Source organism: Capsella rubella, unplaced genomic scaffold (genome assembly GCF_000375325.1).
Source record: "Capsella rubella cultivar Monte Gargano unplaced genomic scaffold, Caprub1_0 scaffold_5, whole genome shotgun sequence".
NCBI lineage: Eukaryota > Viridiplantae > Streptophyta > Magnoliopsida > Brassicales > Brassicaceae > Capsella > Capsella rubella.
Genome location: NW_006238919.1, coordinates 9,337,309 through 9,354,360, shown reverse-complemented (window position 1 = coordinate 9,354,360; position 17,052 = coordinate 9,337,309). Strand labels below are relative to the sequence as shown.

At 36.2% G+C, this 17,052-nt stretch overlaps 4 protein-coding genes across 5 annotated transcripts; 3 read left to right on the top strand and 1 right to left on the bottom strand.

The window, feature by feature from the left end:
• Positions 1-1,345: 1,345 nt before the first annotated feature.
• On the top strand, positions 1,346-4,878 carry LOC17887048 (zinc finger CCCH domain-containing protein 46). Of its 2 annotated transcripts, XM_023782459.1 has the most exons (11): positions 1,346-1,462; positions 1,590-1,600; positions 1,687-1,734; positions 2,030-3,006; positions 3,107-3,271; positions 3,358-3,543; positions 3,631-3,698; positions 3,787-4,075; positions 4,172-4,351; positions 4,438-4,506; positions 4,598-4,878. In XM_023782459.1, the coding sequence occupies exons 4-10, from the start codon at positions 2,339-2,341 to the stop codon at positions 4,496-4,498; spliced, it is 1,617 nt and encodes a 538-aa protein (XP_023638227.1). In that variant the 5' UTR covers positions 1,346-1,462; positions 1,590-1,600; positions 1,687-1,734; positions 2,030-2,338; the 3' UTR covers positions 4,499-4,506; positions 4,598-4,878. The 2 variants fall into 2 exon arrangements, with proteins under 2 accessions (XP_023638227.1, XP_006292618.1); XM_006292556.2 differs by having other exon boundaries at positions 1,590-1,734.
• A 2,968-nt stretch (positions 4,879-7,846) lies between these two features.
• Positions 7,847-9,661, top strand: LOC17886071. Its single transcript, XM_023783002.1, has 2 exons — positions 7,847-8,036; positions 8,132-9,661. The coding sequence occupies exons 1-2, from the start codon at positions 7,949-7,951 to the stop codon at positions 9,277-9,279; spliced, it is 1,236 nt and encodes a 411-aa protein (XP_023638770.1). The 5' UTR covers positions 7,847-7,948; the 3' UTR covers positions 9,280-9,661.
• A 474-nt stretch (positions 9,662-10,135) lies between these two features.
• LOC17885840 (protein JINGUBANG) lies at positions 10,136-11,814 on the bottom strand. Its single transcript, XM_006291146.2, has one exon. The coding sequence runs from the start codon at positions 11,545-11,547 to the stop codon at positions 10,297-10,299; it is 1,251 nt and encodes a 416-aa protein (XP_006291208.1). The 5' UTR covers positions 11,548-11,814; the 3' UTR covers positions 10,136-10,296.
• A 2,419-nt stretch (positions 11,815-14,233) lies between these two features.
• Positions 14,234-15,647, top strand: LOC17886727 (calmodulin-like protein 9). Its single transcript, XM_006291938.2, has 4 exons — positions 14,234-14,438; positions 14,533-14,693; positions 14,793-14,870; positions 15,357-15,647. The coding sequence occupies exons 1-4, from the start codon at positions 14,363-14,365 to the stop codon at positions 15,495-15,497; spliced, it is 456 nt and encodes a 151-aa protein (XP_006292000.1). The 5' UTR covers positions 14,234-14,362; the 3' UTR covers positions 15,498-15,647.
• The last annotated feature ends 1,405 nt before the right edge of the window (positions 15,648-17,052 follow it).

Genomic DNA, 17,052 nt, shown 5'->3' with positions numbered 1-17,052 from the left:
GCCGCAATGTTAGATTTTAATAAGCCAAGACTTTATAATATTTGAAAAAAACACACACACATATACATATCATAATCATCGAGTGAGGTGTTAGGTGCCTCGGCTCCTGTGACTAGACTTAGACCACTGCTTTTTTTTCTTGACACCCTCATAAAAAAAAAACTATTATAAAAAGCATTAGAAAAACTGCTTTTCTTTTTCATTGTGGGTCATTCTTCTTTTACAAAAAGGTCCTTTCAAATTTTTTAAAAATTAAAAACAATAATTCGTTTCTTTTTACCCTACATTAATTTAGAACAATCATGTCTTTTCATCTTTAATCCTACCCCCTGTCTCATGTATACAATATAGTATTTTTTGAATATATTTTTTATAAAAAAACTACGTGCGTAAGATTATTCCTTTTAATATATAGTCCATAATACATATATAAATATGTGAGTTTTCTTCATTGCTTCATACTATGATGGAATTGGTCAACACATGCCATGAGATAAATTTATTTAGTATGACAGATATTATTAATCATGACATGGTTTTAATTTAATTTCATGTTGATTCAATGAAGCATGCAATAATGATTGAATCAAATATGTTAAACCATAAGTGCTGCAAAAAAAAAAAAAAACAGTACTCTACTAACTAACTATAAAAATTGAAGTGTCTCTCACCAAACTAAATTAGATAAAAAGCAGAGAATTAAGCTATGGAACAAGTGACAACAATTTCTGGATATATAAGTGTCTATGACATAGTACTTTTTATGTTTTCCGTAATTACTCAATTAAGCCGTTTTTTTTGTTTTTTTTAAATAATCAAATTTAAATGAACAAGTTGAAGAAAAAGAAACAAGGTGTTTTATTTCATTTTTAAAAATTTGAAACACAAAAGCTTTTAGTTATATATTATTATGTATACTTAAAAAAGTGTCCCTACCCCAAAAAAAATAAAGAAAGAAAGAAATAATAATAATGATGAAATTGAGAAAGGGACAGTATAGAAGAGAGTGGGAGACCCCAGCGTCCAGCGATACAGCTGGGCTGCATATTTTTTATTTTTATTTTTATCAATCACCGGCGCGTGTTATTACACATCCCACCCGAAGGCGCGTGAAGCTGCTTCTTCTTCTTCAGTGTCCGAATGAACAACAAAAAAATAAAAATATAATTGGGGTTTGTGTCAGAAGAACGTGCAATGCATCCATCTTTTTCTTTTCTTTTTTTTAATTCTTGATTAATTTATAAAAACAGTTTTATTACACAATCTCTTTTATCTCTGTGTCTCTCTTTCTCTTTCTCTTTCTCTCTCTCTTGTTCTTCTTGACCAGAGTGTTTTTTTTTTTTTTTTTCTCCTGATCCAAACAACAAACACAGAGATCCCATATCCGGAAGATATATACATATCTCTTATTTATATAACTCAGTTTTACTCAGGATCCACTGGACAGAACATAGAATTATAAGTACGTACTTCTTCTCTTTTCTCTAAAACATATTTTCTTGAATGATAGAAAGAAGAATCTATAATAATGTTTGATGATGACATCTTCTCTTCTACTTCTTCTTCTTTCATCTAATTCCCCAAAAAAGGAGCAGTAACGGTCAGTCTCTCACCACACCTGCAGCCTAAATCAAAATTTCACTCTTCTTACTGCTGCTCTGCTTAATAATAATGTTCTCTCCACAGGAGATTCTTCTTCAAGTGTCGTCCATCCTTTTGACTTTTTTTTTTCAGGTAAAAAAAATATAATATTTACCGTTTTTATTTTCTTTATTTCCCTCAATCAAATGTAAAAATTTCGGCATGCAAAAACTTTCCTTTTTTTCTTTCTTCTTTTTTTCCTATAAAAAGTTTTAACCTTTCCTTTTTCTTCTCCAACTCTTTTTCTTAAAGTGCAAAGTTTTTTAACCTTTCTTCTTCTTATAAGCACGCGAGAGGAAAACAAACAAAATATTGTAGTAGTAGTAGTAGTAAACTTTTTATACTATTTTCTTCTTTAAAACTTTTGTTATTTACTGGTGTTTCGCAGGAATCTATGATGAATTTTTTTAAGTTAAGGTTAGTGTAAGTGTAGATAGGATTTGAGAATTTGTTGTAGTTAAAGATATCCCAACCCCAAGAAAAAAAAAAAAAAAACGTAAACTTTGTAAAACCCATTAGACTAAAATCCAACACAAAAAACCAGAGAGACCTCTTAACGACAACAACCTCTCTGTACACAAGACAACAAACACTCTCTCTACAAAAACACCACTCTCTTCCCTTCTCTTCCTTCCTTCTTCTCTCTACTCTAATTACTCTTAATTCAAGAGAGAGAGAGAGATAGAGAGAAAAAGCCATGGATGGGTATGAAGCTACTAGGATTGTACTCTCTAGAATCCAAAGCTTAGACCCAGAAAACGCATCAAAGATCATGGGTCTTCTCCTTCTTCAAGATCACGGTGAAAAGGAGATGATAAGGCTAGCTTTTGGTCCCGAGACGCTTGTTCACTCTGTCATACTGAAAGCCAAGAAAGAGTTAGGTCTCATGAACGGTTCCAGGTCTCCCTGGAGTCATCAAGACGAGTTAATCAGCCCTAAGAACAACCGTGGCTCTTCTCTCAATCCAGCTTCTTTGCCCTTTTACGCTAATGGAGGAAGATCTTCTAGGGATTTAACCAGCGACTTCGAGCTTTTGGATGATGTTAACCCGAGAACTGATTTTTTGGGCTCTGTGCATGCGAGAAGCGGTAGCTGCGTTTTGGACGGTTTAGGCTACGCTGACTCTGACTTAGGGTTTGGAGGTGTGCCCTGTTCTTATTTCGCTAGAGGCTTCTGCAAAAACGGAGCTAGCTGCAGATTCGTACACAGTGATGGAGGAGCTGAACTGGTTGGCTCTCCAAGCAGAATCGAGCTTCTCAGGTCTAACTCGGTACCTCCAAGACTCGCTCACCACTTCATGACTCGTTCTTCTCTTCCCTCTTTCTCTCCAAAAGGTGTAAACTTGCAGCAGAGCGATGCTCAAAGGTTTGACCTTTATTTACCTGTTTTTGTTTTTTTTCAGTTATATTTGAAGTGTGTGTGTGTGTGTATTTTTTTTAACTTGTTGTGTAAATATTCTGGCCAGAGCTGCTGCTGCTTTGATGTTAGGAGATGAACTGCAGAAGCTTGGAAGGTGGAGACCTGAAAGGATTGATCTTTCTGCTATGGCTTGTCCAGCTTCGAGACAGATCTATCTGACATTTCCTGCCGACAGTAGGTTCAGGGAGGAAGATGTGTCCAATTACTTCAGGTAATTGCCAACAAAACACATTCAACTTCTCTTTGGTCTGAATGTATGTTCTTGTGTGACATAAGATGTTGTTATGGTGGGTGTAGTACTTTTGGACCAGTTCAAGATGTGAGGATACCATATCAGCAAAAGAGGATGTTTGGATTTGTGACATTTGTGTATCCTGAGACTGTTAAGAGCATTCTCGCCAAAGGGAACCCACACTTTGTGTGTGATTCAAGAGTTCTTGTTAAGCCTTACAAGGAGAAAGGCAAAGTCCCTGACAAATACAGGTACTATACTAGTAGTAGTAACTCTCATACATAGGCCTGATTGTTCCTTAAATCCTTTTGTTTACCTCTCTTTATCCGTTTGTGTAGAACTAACCAAACAACAGATCGAGATTTGTCCCCAACAGGCCTTGATTCTAGCCCCAGGGATGTTTTAGGTAAACAAACAAACACTAAGCTCTTTTCTTATTTGGATATACTGAAGAACCATATTGTGGCTGCCATACTGATTTGGTTGTGGTATAGGAGGGAGAGCTTTTTATAACAACACCCAAGATGTGTTGTGGAGGAGTAAGTTTGAAGAAGAAATTCTTGAGCTTCAGAGCAGAAGGCTGATGAATCTGCAGCTTCTTGATGTCAAGAAGCATTTCCAACTCAGTTCACCTACAAACATGCATTCACCGAACCCTTTCAGCCAGTCACTTATATCTCCACGCCCATTGTCCGTGATCAAGAGAGAACATGAAGGAGGAGAGAAAGGGAAAGGAAGTTCCAAAGAAGGATCTGATGATGATACAATGAATCTACCAGAGAGGTAGTTTTTTTATACACATGAGTTTTTCTGCAAGGAAACTGATTGTGTTTTTGAAGCTGTGAGGTTGAATAAGCAAGTCATTTGGGGTTGTTTCAGGTTGGAGGATAGCTTGCCAGACAGTCCGTTCGCGTCCCCCGCCCACCATTTGCTTCTGTTTGCTGATTCTGCAGACAATAATGGATCAGATTTATGGTCACCTTCTTCTGATAATGACGATAATTCTACTCCTTCCACACTCTCTGAGTCCTTCAACTCTTTCAACTGCCAAATGCCAAGGTTTTGAGATTCAACCACACTTTTAAGTTTCTGCTATCAAGCAAATGGTAAAATCTAACAGTGCGTTCATGAATAATCTTCAATAGGTTACAGCCGATTGGTATGTTACCCGGTAGGGGTGGACCGACCTGTCGTGTTGGGATATAAACAAACAGGTAAAAAGGAGTGTAGATGAATATGGATGGTGGAACACACAACAACAGTCTTGTTAAGTTAACATTTACTCTATTGGTGTTTGTTTTGTAGGAAGAGAAAAACAGAGGGAAGTTATAAGACTGATAATATAGAGACTCCTAATAACCAAAAAAGATGCAGAGGTGTAAAAAATAATGCAGGAAATTTGATGTAAGAGATAGAAGAAGAGAAAGAAGGAAGATTGTTGTACCATTTCTCTAGTTTTAATGTGTAATGTGATGGACCACACAAGATGATGTAATATGATATGATATGATATATATATATATAAATATATAGGACAAGAAGTGTAATCTCTCTAAAGATATACAAAAGAAAGAGAGATTATGATTTGAGTTTGAAAAGTCAATATGTTCTTGTCCTTGCTAGTTGCTACCCTCTCACTCTAACAACTACTCTCCAAACTTGAGAATCCAGAGATCTCAACTTTTGGTGCTTCAACTAAAACCTTTGATTTGTATGTTCTGTATCCTCCTTAATAAGTGCAACATTGTGGGTTGTAAAGTGTGTAAAGAGTAGGTGATGTATCCATGATTACTACCGTGATTTATGGTAAAGGAAAGAAGAAGAATGTTAATGAAGGACATATTGCATGTAATGTAATGGATATCCAAATTGTGGGATACTATTATTATGTGCATTCTTAATGATTTAGCAAAAGCAAAAAAGGACAGTAGTGTGTGGTGGGGCACGGAAGAAGAGAGTGAGTGCCAAGAGTTTTGACACAATATGACAAAAACAGTTTAGTAACTTGTGATCTACTTACAACAATGTCGCTTCTATTATGTGAAAGTTGGAAAGAAGGTGTTTCAGTTCACCCCTATGTATGAATGATCAAACGAATGTGAAGGCCATGATCTTCTTTTGAAGGCTAATAACACAACACTTGATGTGTAATGTTTTATAAGCTTCTTGCCATGGTTAATCAATATTTAGTATTGGCTATTATGTGTGCAGAACATCCACTTGATGCTGATTATTTCTTGGTCAAATCACACTTGAAATTATACTTATAAAACAAAAGGAATAAAAACAACTTCGAAAATAGAGAAAGAGGAGGAAGAAAGAAAAATAATGGGATCCCACGAGCCAACACACAGGCCATGTGGTGTGGGGGATATATTTTTCAGAAGTTGTGTTTTGTGGAGACATGTCCACATATATATCTCCAAAATATCGGTTTAGCATATATATATGTAATGTACATAAATCATATATGATACGTGACATGTCAACTTCATGATGATTTAAATTAGTTTTTATTGCTAACTAATGTATCCTACAATCAACTAGAAACAGTTTTCTAAAACTGTTATTCTGATTTTTCTTGAAAATCAAACTCCATTTCACTATATTTTCATAAACATTTCTTTTTATAAATTTTGTTTATGTATATTATAGTGTAGACGATAAATAGAAGAAAATTAATTAATTTATAAATAAATGATCGTCTACACTACAATACACATACGCTAAAATTACCGAATGTAAATTTGAGTGATGTTACGTTAAAAAAAAAAAATCAGTAGTAAAAAACTTTCTAGATTAACTTGATCAAAACTGAGATGGCGCATTGTACATTTGCCAGTTTAATCATAACATATTTTTCTTTTTTTTGGGGAGTGTTTTAATGCAAAAGACTAAATAAATTATGCTAAAACAGACCAAAAATGTTAAGAACCATTCCTTACAGACAAAGGCACTCGTAAGTCATCACTCACATCCGTACAAACAGTTTTAGTTTGCAATCAATATTGAGGAGAGTTAATGAAATAAATAAATGGGATGGTAATGCATCGTTGACTGCAGCATGTATTGGTTGGTTTGTAAGAAAGAGGTACACACACACACAAACACTGCAAACTTGGGTCGACTCATTTAACAAATCGAATCCAATCTTCTTCTTTACCCAACCCCTAACTGCAAAACGTTTAAATGAAACCAAACCACTAGAGCTCAAACAAATGCTCAATGATCGGCGCGTGGGATGTCTTGGAGAGTGGAAGTAGCGATAGAGAGTGAGTGAGATAAAAAAAAGATATTTTTTTTATAAAATGATGTTTGTCAGAAGGGGTTGAATGCAACAGAACGTGCAATTACCCTATTTTATTGTCTTCAAACTTTTGGGTCCATCTTCTTCTCTTTGGTTTTTTTTTTGTTGTTGTTGTTTTGTTTCCTTTTCAAAATATGGCAATTTCTACAAAAGTTGAGTAGAAAAAGATCTGTTTGAGTAAATATAGCAATGTTTAAGAGCCGATTCGAATGTGCAATGTCGACGTCATTTTACTGATTGGTGTAGAGTAAATGAATCGATGCGTTTGCATCATCGACTCAACAACAACCGTGAAGTCATTTATTTTGGTTTTAGTCTACTATAGTATATAGTCCACTATACTACTACTTCTTTTGACTTATTTATAATTGCACAATTCAATATATTACACCCATAAAGGTATTTTTTCCCCCCTTCAAATTATTATTCTCTGATATTGTGCATGGTTTCCCAAACATTTTTAGTACTACTTCTACTTCAATAAAATGGATGATTATTTTTTTTTTGGTTTGGTTGCAAAAATAAAGGAAATATAGGACATTGGGAAAAGATAAGTTCCAAAGTTTGAAGTTGTGGTCTAAGAACAAATTCTTAGGATATGGAGTGATATGATAATTATGATGATCACGTGTGCATTGTGGTTGCTCCTTTAGAAGCATTTCATTTGGGATACAAAAATATATTTAAACAAAAACAATCTGGTTCTCTTAACTTGTTTGACTAGTAAGTTAATAAGTTTGGTCCCGTGAGCAAAGTCCAAATCCTTATAAAGTAGAAACTTTATTCGACGACGAAATGGTCCTTACTCCTTACTTTCATTTGTGACTGCATAGTTCTCTAATAAGGGATTAGGTCTAAACAAAATTTGGGTCGTTGGTATATTATATCACTTGGGAAATGAAGCTCATCTTCCTTATGTACAATCACTCAAGTGGGACATATTGGAGATATTTGGCATAACACTGTCGGTTGAAAAAATTCAATTTTTAACCTTTTGTTCGTTCACTAGAAGACAGTTAAATTATTCTCAAGTTTTACTTTTGCAAATTCATTTCTCAACTGTATGCATGCGATATTCATATTCCTATCAGCAAGCCGAACTATGTATGTTTGTTTTAAAAGGTCACAAGGCCTAAGGCCCATTTAAAGCCCAAAAGTAATAAATTTTGGGGCGTTACGTTACAGAACCGGGAAGTTGTTGAATAGACCACCACCGCCACCGATTCAACTTTCACTAGCTCCTTTGTGAAATTTCCAAATTCGTTCCCAAATTCTCCCGCGAACCCCTAATTTCCTCCTCTCCAATTTCTCCAAAATCCAATCACCACCGCCCGTTGAGATTTCTTCAAATGGGAAAGTGGAATCATCGATCTAGATTCCGCCGTCGCAGATCTCCTGAGCGATGGTACAGCGAACGCCATTCTTCTTCTTCTTCTGGTATTCTCCTTCTTGATTTCTATGTTTTCAAATTCTGCATATTTCTAGAAGCATCTTATGAGTGTTTTGACTATTTTATTTCTTTCTTTACAAAGGTTATCGTGAAGATGATGGGATTCCAGTATGGGAAAAGAGATTCTGTGAAGTGATTGGATCAGTACCATGGCAGAAAGTTGTTGAAGCTGCTGACTTTAAGAGCTGGTATAGTGGTAATGTAATCACTTGGGATGATTCTGCTTGCGAAGAGACTTTTCATAATGAGAAGAAGAGGTTTTGGTCTCGAGTTAATGGTCTTCGTTGTGATGTTTCTCTTCCTGATCCTGATCTTTATATTAGTGAAGTAGATTGGGATACTTTTATTGACCCCGAACTGATTAGGGATTTAGAAACGGCTTACTTTGCTCCTCCCGATGATGTAGAGGTTGGTTTTAAACGTGGTTGGCGAGATAAGAATTGGAGTGGGTGTGAGCTAGAGCCTGTTGAAGAGTCTCCATGGGAAGGCAGTGATAAAGTCCAAGATGTCAACACATTGGAAAATAAATCGAATGGTTGGAATTTAGTAGAGAATGGTACTGATCATCCAAAAGATAGGGCGAGTTCTTGGGAAGCCAGGCTAAGTTGTGTAAATGAGAAAGCAAATTATTCAACATCTGGGGGTTGTTTGTTGACTGAAGATCGGAAGGAGAACCAGTGGAATACCAAAGATAGGGTTACTGACTGTTGGGAGAACTCAGTCCGGGGAAACGATGATGGATGGGATAAGTCAGGGCACCAACACAAGAAAGCGAAAGGTTCTGAGAGTGTTCCAGCTGAAGAGTATGAAATGCTCCACAATCCTTGGGAAGCCAAGCCTAATTGTAGAATGGAGATAGCTGAAGAAGCCACTTGGGGAGGTTTCTCTGCTAAGGGATGGGAGGATAGAGATTGGAAGGATGAATCTTGGGGCAGTGGTGGATGGGAAAACCAGGAGTGGCCTAGTAAGGGATATAGTCGTGATAGAGGTCGGAACAATGATTCTTGTGGCAGTGGTGGATGGGAAAATCAGGAGTGGCGTAGTAAGGGATATAGTCGTGATCTTCGGGAGTCAAAGGGTTATAATCCATGGGAAGCTGGCTGCGGGTCTGACAATGCAGCTTTAAGGGATCATGGGGCAAATGCAGGCACTTGGCAAACACGTAGAGAAAGTGAGACAAAGCAAAGAAATTGGGATGTGAAGCGATCTAGTGATGGTTGGGGTAGGTAATACAAGGATAGAGATGAGTTACATGGCCATCATTCTAACTACAAACGCTCATGGTCCAGAAGAGATGATTATCAGAACAGGAAGGTTCATTTCTCAGCTAAGTAAATCAAATCATCCATTGTTTTTTGTGATGTATTTTTTGTGTTCAAAGTTTTAGCTTCATATGGTCTGTGCAGACAGGGGTAGTTTAAGCTTAGCTAGCTATTGACCTTCCATTTTAACTCAAAGGCAGGGTTTTATGTTTTCCACTTCAAAGTTAGCACATGTAGAGTATATACGAATACCCCTTTTGTGAAGATAATAATGTTTGATACATATTCTGGCTATAAAATGATTTTGCCTTTGAAGTTGTATTGATAATGAATTGTTTCTTTTTGAAGTATGTTTTTTTTTCCACCTAATTTATTCCAACTTCAAAAAGAAATGTATATACACACATGATACACTTATGTTTTTGGCTCCATGCATCCCTTCAAAGCTTTCTCATCTCATTTTTATATTCAAAACTGCGATAATCTGCTATATAGATTATATATATTGGAATAAACAAAGCTGGGATATATGCTTCACTTTCAAACCAATTGGTTGGTCCATAATGATGGGTGCGTCTAATAATACAAGTTTTTAATTGGACATGGTAAAAGCATTACGGTGATGGTCCTGATGGAGAAAGTTGCACAACTCTGCTTTGCTAATTGGACGGTGATCAAAGCTCAAAAAGAGGCTAAAAACAATAGTTTTGTCCAACGCAGAAGCTATCATTCCCATTGCTACAGTTTCAATACAAAGCAAAGGTAACCAAAGATCCAAGACTTTACTCTATATCATTTGGACCAAAACAGTTGGTAGACACAAATGTTAACAAAATAAAGAATTCAATATTCATATATTTCTCGGAAGAAAAAAACCTCGTGACTTTACAAAACGAATAACGAATTACAAATGTAAACCAAAACGTATATGTGTATATGTAAGTAAAACAACAAAAGAACACCAACACACTAATATATGTTTCACTCATGCCTTTTGCATCAACAATGTCTTAAAACTTGGTTTCTTGTCTTCTAAATTGTCATGTTTAGGGACCCACCAAACCCTGAGGCTCTTGTCAAGGCCTCCACTGTAAAGCATGAAGCCAGCACCGACATTGTTAGGCGAAGCCTGCAAGCATTTGACCGGACCTTCATGGCCATCTATGACTCCGAATTTACAGAGTATGCCACTCTTTTCTCTCCTCCACAAGCCAATGCTCTTATCAGCCGAACCACTACACACCATTTCCCCAACCACACACATGCAAAGAACAGCCATCTTATGTCCTCTCATCTCAAACTCTAATCTCCACTCCTCAAAGTCTCCTTCTTTCTGTTTCTTCTCCCACCCCATCACAAACCCATCTGATCCTCCTCCGTATACCCATTTCCCGTCGCCAGAAACCACCACCGAGTTCACTGAAACCTCAGCACGACCGTCCAATGTTGCCTTCAGAACATGTAAAGAAGAGGAGGAAGAAGAAGAAGTAGACTCATTCTGCTTTCTCTTCTCTTTCCCCCAAATCTTGACCTTCCCATCCGCAGACGCAGAGTACACTCTACCGTCTCCGGCTACAAGACCGTTGATTGCGTCGTCGTGAGCCTTGATCGATTCAAGACACTTGAGATCCGACACTCTCCAGACTTTGAGAGTCTTATCCCACGACCCAGAGTAGATAATCCCGGCGTGAACCGCAAGGCAAGAAATGCTGTCTGCGTGTTCGATCCAGAGACGCTTATGGTTCCTCCTCGTCTGAAAGTAATTGCTCTGTTTCATGAACTTCCCCAAATAGTCTTTGGTCGTAGGAAGCGTATCGACAAGCCTGAAGGCGTTCTCAGAGTTTCTCCGAGAAACTTTCCAAACTCTGATTCTGCTATCTTGATGCGCCGTGAACACTTTGCTTCCCACGCTGACAAGAGCCTTGACAGACCCATCTCCCTGTCCAAATTTCGCAAAGATCTTGAGATCAGGCTGTTGCCAAACAATAATATCTTTCCCCTGAGACGCACTCAGCAAGAACTCCCCACAGAGCGCTAAAGAAGAAACAGAGCCGACGTGGGCAGAGAGAACAGCGAGTGGTTTGTACGCGCCGGTGATCGGCGGACGGATAGTTCCGAGGACGAAGCTTTTGGTAGAGGCTGATGGGCTGAGAGAATCGTCTGAGTCGTTACTGTTGCTTGTGGTGGAAGAAGAAGATGAAGACATCAAGACTCCTTCTTGGATTGATCTCACCATCGCACCAATGAGAGAATTCAAGACTTGTTTATTTTTAGTAGTTTTCGGAAACAGAGAAACCAAAAATGGAGAGCGTTTGAGGAAATGAGAAAAGAGTATTTAAAAAGGAGTTAAAGAGAAGGGGGAAGGTACAACGGCTACATTTGACAGATGGCTTCTCTTTTTGCCTTTTGCTTATATCATTTCTAATGAGCATTTTTTGTTTTATTTTATAAGGTTATGAAATTTTTATAATATAACCCAAATCCTATAGTCTTGAATCTAACGCGAGTATTAGAAAAATATAGTAACTGATAGATCATTGATCTCTCTAGTTTGACCAGCGATGTTAACTGGACCTGATAATGTGGATACTGTAACGTTAAGGATTATTATAATTAAATAAAACTATTAGATTGTATACCAAATTTGTAACGCCCAAGTCCGACTAAGTTGGTAGAGTGTGTAATGAACAAGAGCTAGTACTAATTTAGTTGTTAGCATCGTTTCGTGTTAGACTTATTATGAAGTAATTCTCAAATAATATTTTCCAAGAAGATTTAGAATGAGCTTAATATTCTTTGTAAATGGACCAATTGATCTACTAACTCATATCGATTTAATTCTTAGTTGTGGTATATGTATTCCCCCACCCCCTTTAATTTGTATTTGTATATGTATATGGTAGTTGGCTAGTTGCTTATATTATTGGTGGGATAAGATGAAGATTAGTATTTTTTTTTTTTGATTAGTAGTATATTTATGGGGAGCTCTGCCATATAATACGGAAATCGAGATTATCGGCTTTGTACTTAAATCTAAACTGCAGTGTGATGAAATGGAACGTTTTACTAAACAATAGGTTAGCTGAAAAGGCAAATAAGAAAGATTTGGGGGAAGCAAAAGACACAGCCCCACTAACTGAGTGGGAGCTTAAGGGCATATTCAATGGGAGGATTTTAGAAGTAAGATTTATCAAAGAAAATATTTTATATAAGATCCTCTCTTTGGTAAATCTTACTTCTAAGATTCTTCCAATGATGATGGTCTAAGTTCACGTGAGATTCCGACTGAATCATATACATACCACATCAAACATAAACATTTATATTATGTTTATGATAATTTGACCATAACCCATGTTTTTTTTTTTTTTTGAGTTTGATGGTAAATTGGTATACTATTACAAGGAGAAGAGCATGTAGAGTCTACATTGTAGACCAAAGGCATATGTAGCAGCTAGGTACCAAAATAGACAACGTACGTACGTCGACTCACATCCTATCAAGGATCAATATATACCACACCACTTATTATACGATCAAAGTAGTGACTAGGAGCATTTGTGCACTTCTTATCCGATACTATCTAGCCACGTTTGTGATGTGTTTCATTTTTTTCCGGCAATTATTATTATTTTATTTTTTCCGTATCCGGGCTCCGATAGAGACCTTAAATGGAAGGACAGATTAAAAGCAGATAATACACACAATGGAGGAACTGCTATTTTTCCTCCATTCACACAAAATATAATAGCAGTTCAAAAAAAAAAAATTATTAAAAAATAATTGATCTGCTACCAGATCAAAAATAAGAAGGATATTTTTACTGCACCATAAACACTAAAAAAGCTGGAGATTTGGAGTGTTTTTAAATAAACTGCCTTTTTTAATAAAAAATTAATAAAACTTGATCTGCATTTAATATGTTATATCTGTTTAATCTGCTTTTATTCTGCTGGATATATTTGAATTGCTTGATCTGCTCTGGCATATTTACTATCTCCATTCAAAGCCAGAATCTAGTTATCCTGTGTTCAGAACAAAATAAAAATCTATATCTGAAATTTCAAATTCTAGTATTTTCTGATTTATTTTATTTTTAGTGCATGTTAAGTTTTATAGTTATCTGTTTTTTTTTTTTTTTTTTTATCTTAGAACATATGTAGCCGATAACAACATATGTTTTTATATTTTGCCCAGTCCTATTATTGTGTGGACACAAGCGTAAATGAGCCCACAATCTATTTTCTGACTTATTCACATTTTATTCATTGTTTCGCTCTCACCATAACCGAACAAGAACATAAAGAAGATTCCCAATTAGGTGAATTAAAAGGGTTATCATAAATAAATAAATAAACACAAGTCTTGCTTCTCGTTCATAACCTCCTCTTACCAAAGCTCTTTCATGCACTGCTTCGGAGAGTCATGTTTCTCCGAACTCCGAAGTAGATGAATATGTTTTTCCTTTTTTAAGCCAATCCGGTGTTTTTAATACTGATATACCTTTTAAATCCCATTTGCAAATATATTAAAAATCCATTTGTAAAAAATGCGTTTCGCTTTTTATGGTAACAAGACCTATTTATTTACTGTTTTCGGGCATCATTTATATCTTAAGAACTGCAACTTGTTGTTCTTGATGTGCGACTTTTTAATACTGTACTTGACTCTTCAAAGTTCAAACCCGAGCATTACTCTTACCTTTCTTTCCAGAATCATCAAGATCCGAATTTAATTTTCTGCCTATATTTTTCCAAACTTGATGAAAAATAAGGAAAAAATAAGCGTCAAAGTCATAAAGTTTGAATAAAGACGCGTGACCTGGAGTCGTGCTCCAGCAAAATATCACAAATAATGAAAATGCAAGGTCATGAGTTTTGACCTTGACCCGGCAATAGCCTAGAGCCAAGGAGGTTGATGTCTACTTAAACGAGATAGATGCTCCCATTCTTCTTCTGCATCACAAAAACAGATATTAAGAAAAGTTTGGTCATCATATATCAAATCTCAAAACAGAGTGAGACTTTTGACTTTTCTCTTTGCGATCGAAGATGGCCGATGCTTTCACGGATGAGCAGATCCAAGAGTTCTACGAAGCCTTCTGTCTCATCGACAAAGATTCCGATGGTCTGTCTTTTTTTCTTTCTTTCTTTCTCTTTCTTGTCTGATTTGTTGTATACTGATGAATGGTGTTATAATATGATGCGTGTACGTGAAACAGGGTTCATCACGAAGGAGAAGCTAACGAAGGTGATGAAGTCCATGGGGAAGAACCCAAAGGCGGAACAACTGCAACAGATGATGAGCGACGTCGACATCTTCGGCAACGGTGGCATCACTTTTGATGACTTCTTGTATATTATGGCTCAAAACAGTTCTCAGGTAAATATAACTATCAAAAAAAAATAAACGTTGAACTATTATAATTAAGATTGATAAATTTAGAGGAAAGTTTAATTTAAAATGAAAAATATTGTATAGGAATCGGTCTCGGATGAGTTAATAGACGTATTCAGAGTGTTCGACAAAGACGGAAACGGTTTCATATCTCCACTTGAGGTAAAAATATATATATAAACTCAAAGTCTTCTTTGATTATTTTAAAACAATGATCAATTGATCATATTCATAAATAACGTAGAAACAATACATACACATTACAAATAGTGTTATATATAACAAGTGATAATATAGATTGATATGAATTACTAAATGCGATCTTTATCTTTTTGATCGACGACTACTATCATCCACACCTTACTAAAAACTTTGTCTTATACGAAACTTCATTGCGCTGATAGTCTTGTGTTTTTTTTTCACAAACCGACACCACAACATTGTTAGGGCCGACCCGGACTAGATTAAAAAACAAATGTCTTTTTTCTGAATTAGATACTTAAACTTAAAAAGAGACATTAGTGTATAACCAACAATAAAATGGACATTTTGAATTATACAAGTCATATAATCATTCTATTAACTATATATAGTCTTTGTTGTTGTTGTTGCAATGTCTCCTAATATAATGTAAACTACAAAATGCAGTTGGGAGAAGGAATGAAGGACATGGGGATGAAGATAACTGCGGAAGAAGCTGAGCATATGGTTCGTGAAGCCGATCTCGACGGCGATGGTTTTCTTTCTTTGCACGAGTTCTCTAAAATGATGATCGCAGCCTCTTATTAGCAGTTTTCATGAAAATGCCATGATATAAGAGTTTGTTTTTTGCACTTACCAACTACTACGTACTTTTCAATATATTGAAAGAAAATTTCCTATCATATGTTTTTTTCCAAATTTTTCCCATCATATAAATAAAAGTGTGTGTCAACTCAACTCTCATATTTATGATATTTTTTTTCCTGAGTCAATAAACAAACTATTTTATTTTATTTGATCCAAAAAACTAAAATGAACCAATATAAAATATGTTCTATTTGAACTTATTTTTATAAAACTCCAAACCGAACTAAAATGAATACATAAAAAAGTGTAATTTAATAAAACCGAACAATATAAATCGTGTCTAAAAATAATAACCTGAAATAGATACATCTGACTCGGGCACAGAGGGCTTGCGTCGACTATCGACTAGTGTCCTTAGGACCATATGTTCCATCTCCAAGAGTTGCCACTTGCCAACCCTAACCAAGAAGCAGTGTAAAGAACCCCAAAACCAGTGGTTGTTCCATAAGTAAATGGTGAGAAAGAGAAAAAAAAAACGGTTGAATCTGTCGAAGTTGTTTAATAACCTATCAGCTTTGCTTCTTTTTTTTTTTCCGCCGACGGTTGTTGTCGAGTAGGCTTTCAAACGGATTCTTAATTTTATGGTGTTTTCGACTCATGCATGTCACTTTCACTCTTCTTTTGATCTGTCTCAAATCATGGTTTTCATCACTGTGAACAGAACATGATCTAGAAGCTGATCAGCTAGAATCTTCTTCACATTTATTGTACCACTCTGGTAACTTGCTATATTTTGCCTTTTAGTAGTGGATCTAAACGACATGGCTTTGGTTGTATGGGCTTGGGGACTAATTGATTAGAATCTTAGATTATAAGAAATTAGGGAACTTTATAGAAGCTCTTGAAGGAAGGAAGAAATTTGGACCATTGTTTGAGGTGTTTACTTTTGTATACAACTTTTCTTTATCTATGCAAGATTCTTATTAATTCTTCTTCTTGACTCGACCAGTGTCCAGCATCCCACTGCTGCTGGAGACGTCTCAAATAGATGTGATGGGGAAGGAAGAGTAAAAAGTAGATGTCTAAAGTTTGGGATTCCATAGACCAGACTCTGGCTGCTGCGGAAAGGAACTTCAGAGCAGGAAACAGAACTGCAAAGAGGTTTCTGTTCTTTATCCATGAGACTATTCAGTATTCACCATCTTGGATTCTTGATATTGTACTAATCTTCCTACTCATACTTTTTCACTGCTCTCAAAACATATCTTTGATGCTGTTTTCTGCAAGACTAGATATCAGATTTCCTGTTCCCGGTATGACCAGAGAGAGAGAGAGAGAGAGTGATCATCCTAAGATTGATCACAAGGATACACCCAGATGTTGGCACTAAGATAAGCTAACGCCATTACAGGTTAAATTCTGAGACTTGGATGATTGCTCACTCTTGTGTTGTGAACTTGTCATAACATTGACTCAAGTAAGCGAAAGCTCCTCTTGACATTAAAATATCGTGAAAAGGACAGATCACATTTGAAAAAGAGTTTAGGGAAAGAGC

Bases quoted from the DNA above. Each gene is read 5' to 3' on its own strand.
- LOC17887048 (XM_023782459.1), top strand. From the start codon at position 2,339: ATGGATGGGTATGAAGCTACTAGGATTGTACTCTCTAGAATCCAAAGC. The intron at 3,272-3,357 runs GTAATTGCCAAC...TGGTGGGTGTAG, and splicing joins GATGTGTCCAATTACTTCAG to TACTTTTGGACCAGTTCAAG. The intron at 3,544-3,630 runs GTACTATACTAG...CCGTTTGTGTAG, and splicing joins AAAGTCCCTGACAAATACAG to AACTAACCAAACAACAGATC.
- LOC17886071 (XM_023783002.1), top strand. From the start codon at position 7,949: ATGGGAAAGTGGAATCATCGATCTAGATTCCGCCGTCGCAGATCTCCT. The intron at 8,037-8,131 runs GTATTCTCCTTC...TTCTTTACAAAG, and splicing joins CCATTCTTCTTCTTCTTCTG to GTTATCGTGAAGATGATGGG.
- LOC17885840 (XM_006291146.2), bottom strand. From the start codon at position 11,547: ATGGTGAGATCAATCCAAGAAGGAGTCTTGATGTCTTCATCTTCTTCT.
- LOC17886727 (XM_006291938.2), top strand. From the start codon at position 14,363: ATGGCCGATGCTTTCACGGATGAGCAGATCCAAGAGTTCTACGAAGCC. The intron at 14,694-14,792 runs GTAAATATAACT...AATATTGTATAG, and splicing joins TGGCTCAAAACAGTTCTCAG to GAATCGGTCTCGGATGAGTT. The intron at 14,871-15,356 runs GTAAAAATATAT...TACAAAATGCAG, and splicing joins GTTTCATATCTCCACTTGAG to TTGGGAGAAGGAATGAAGGA.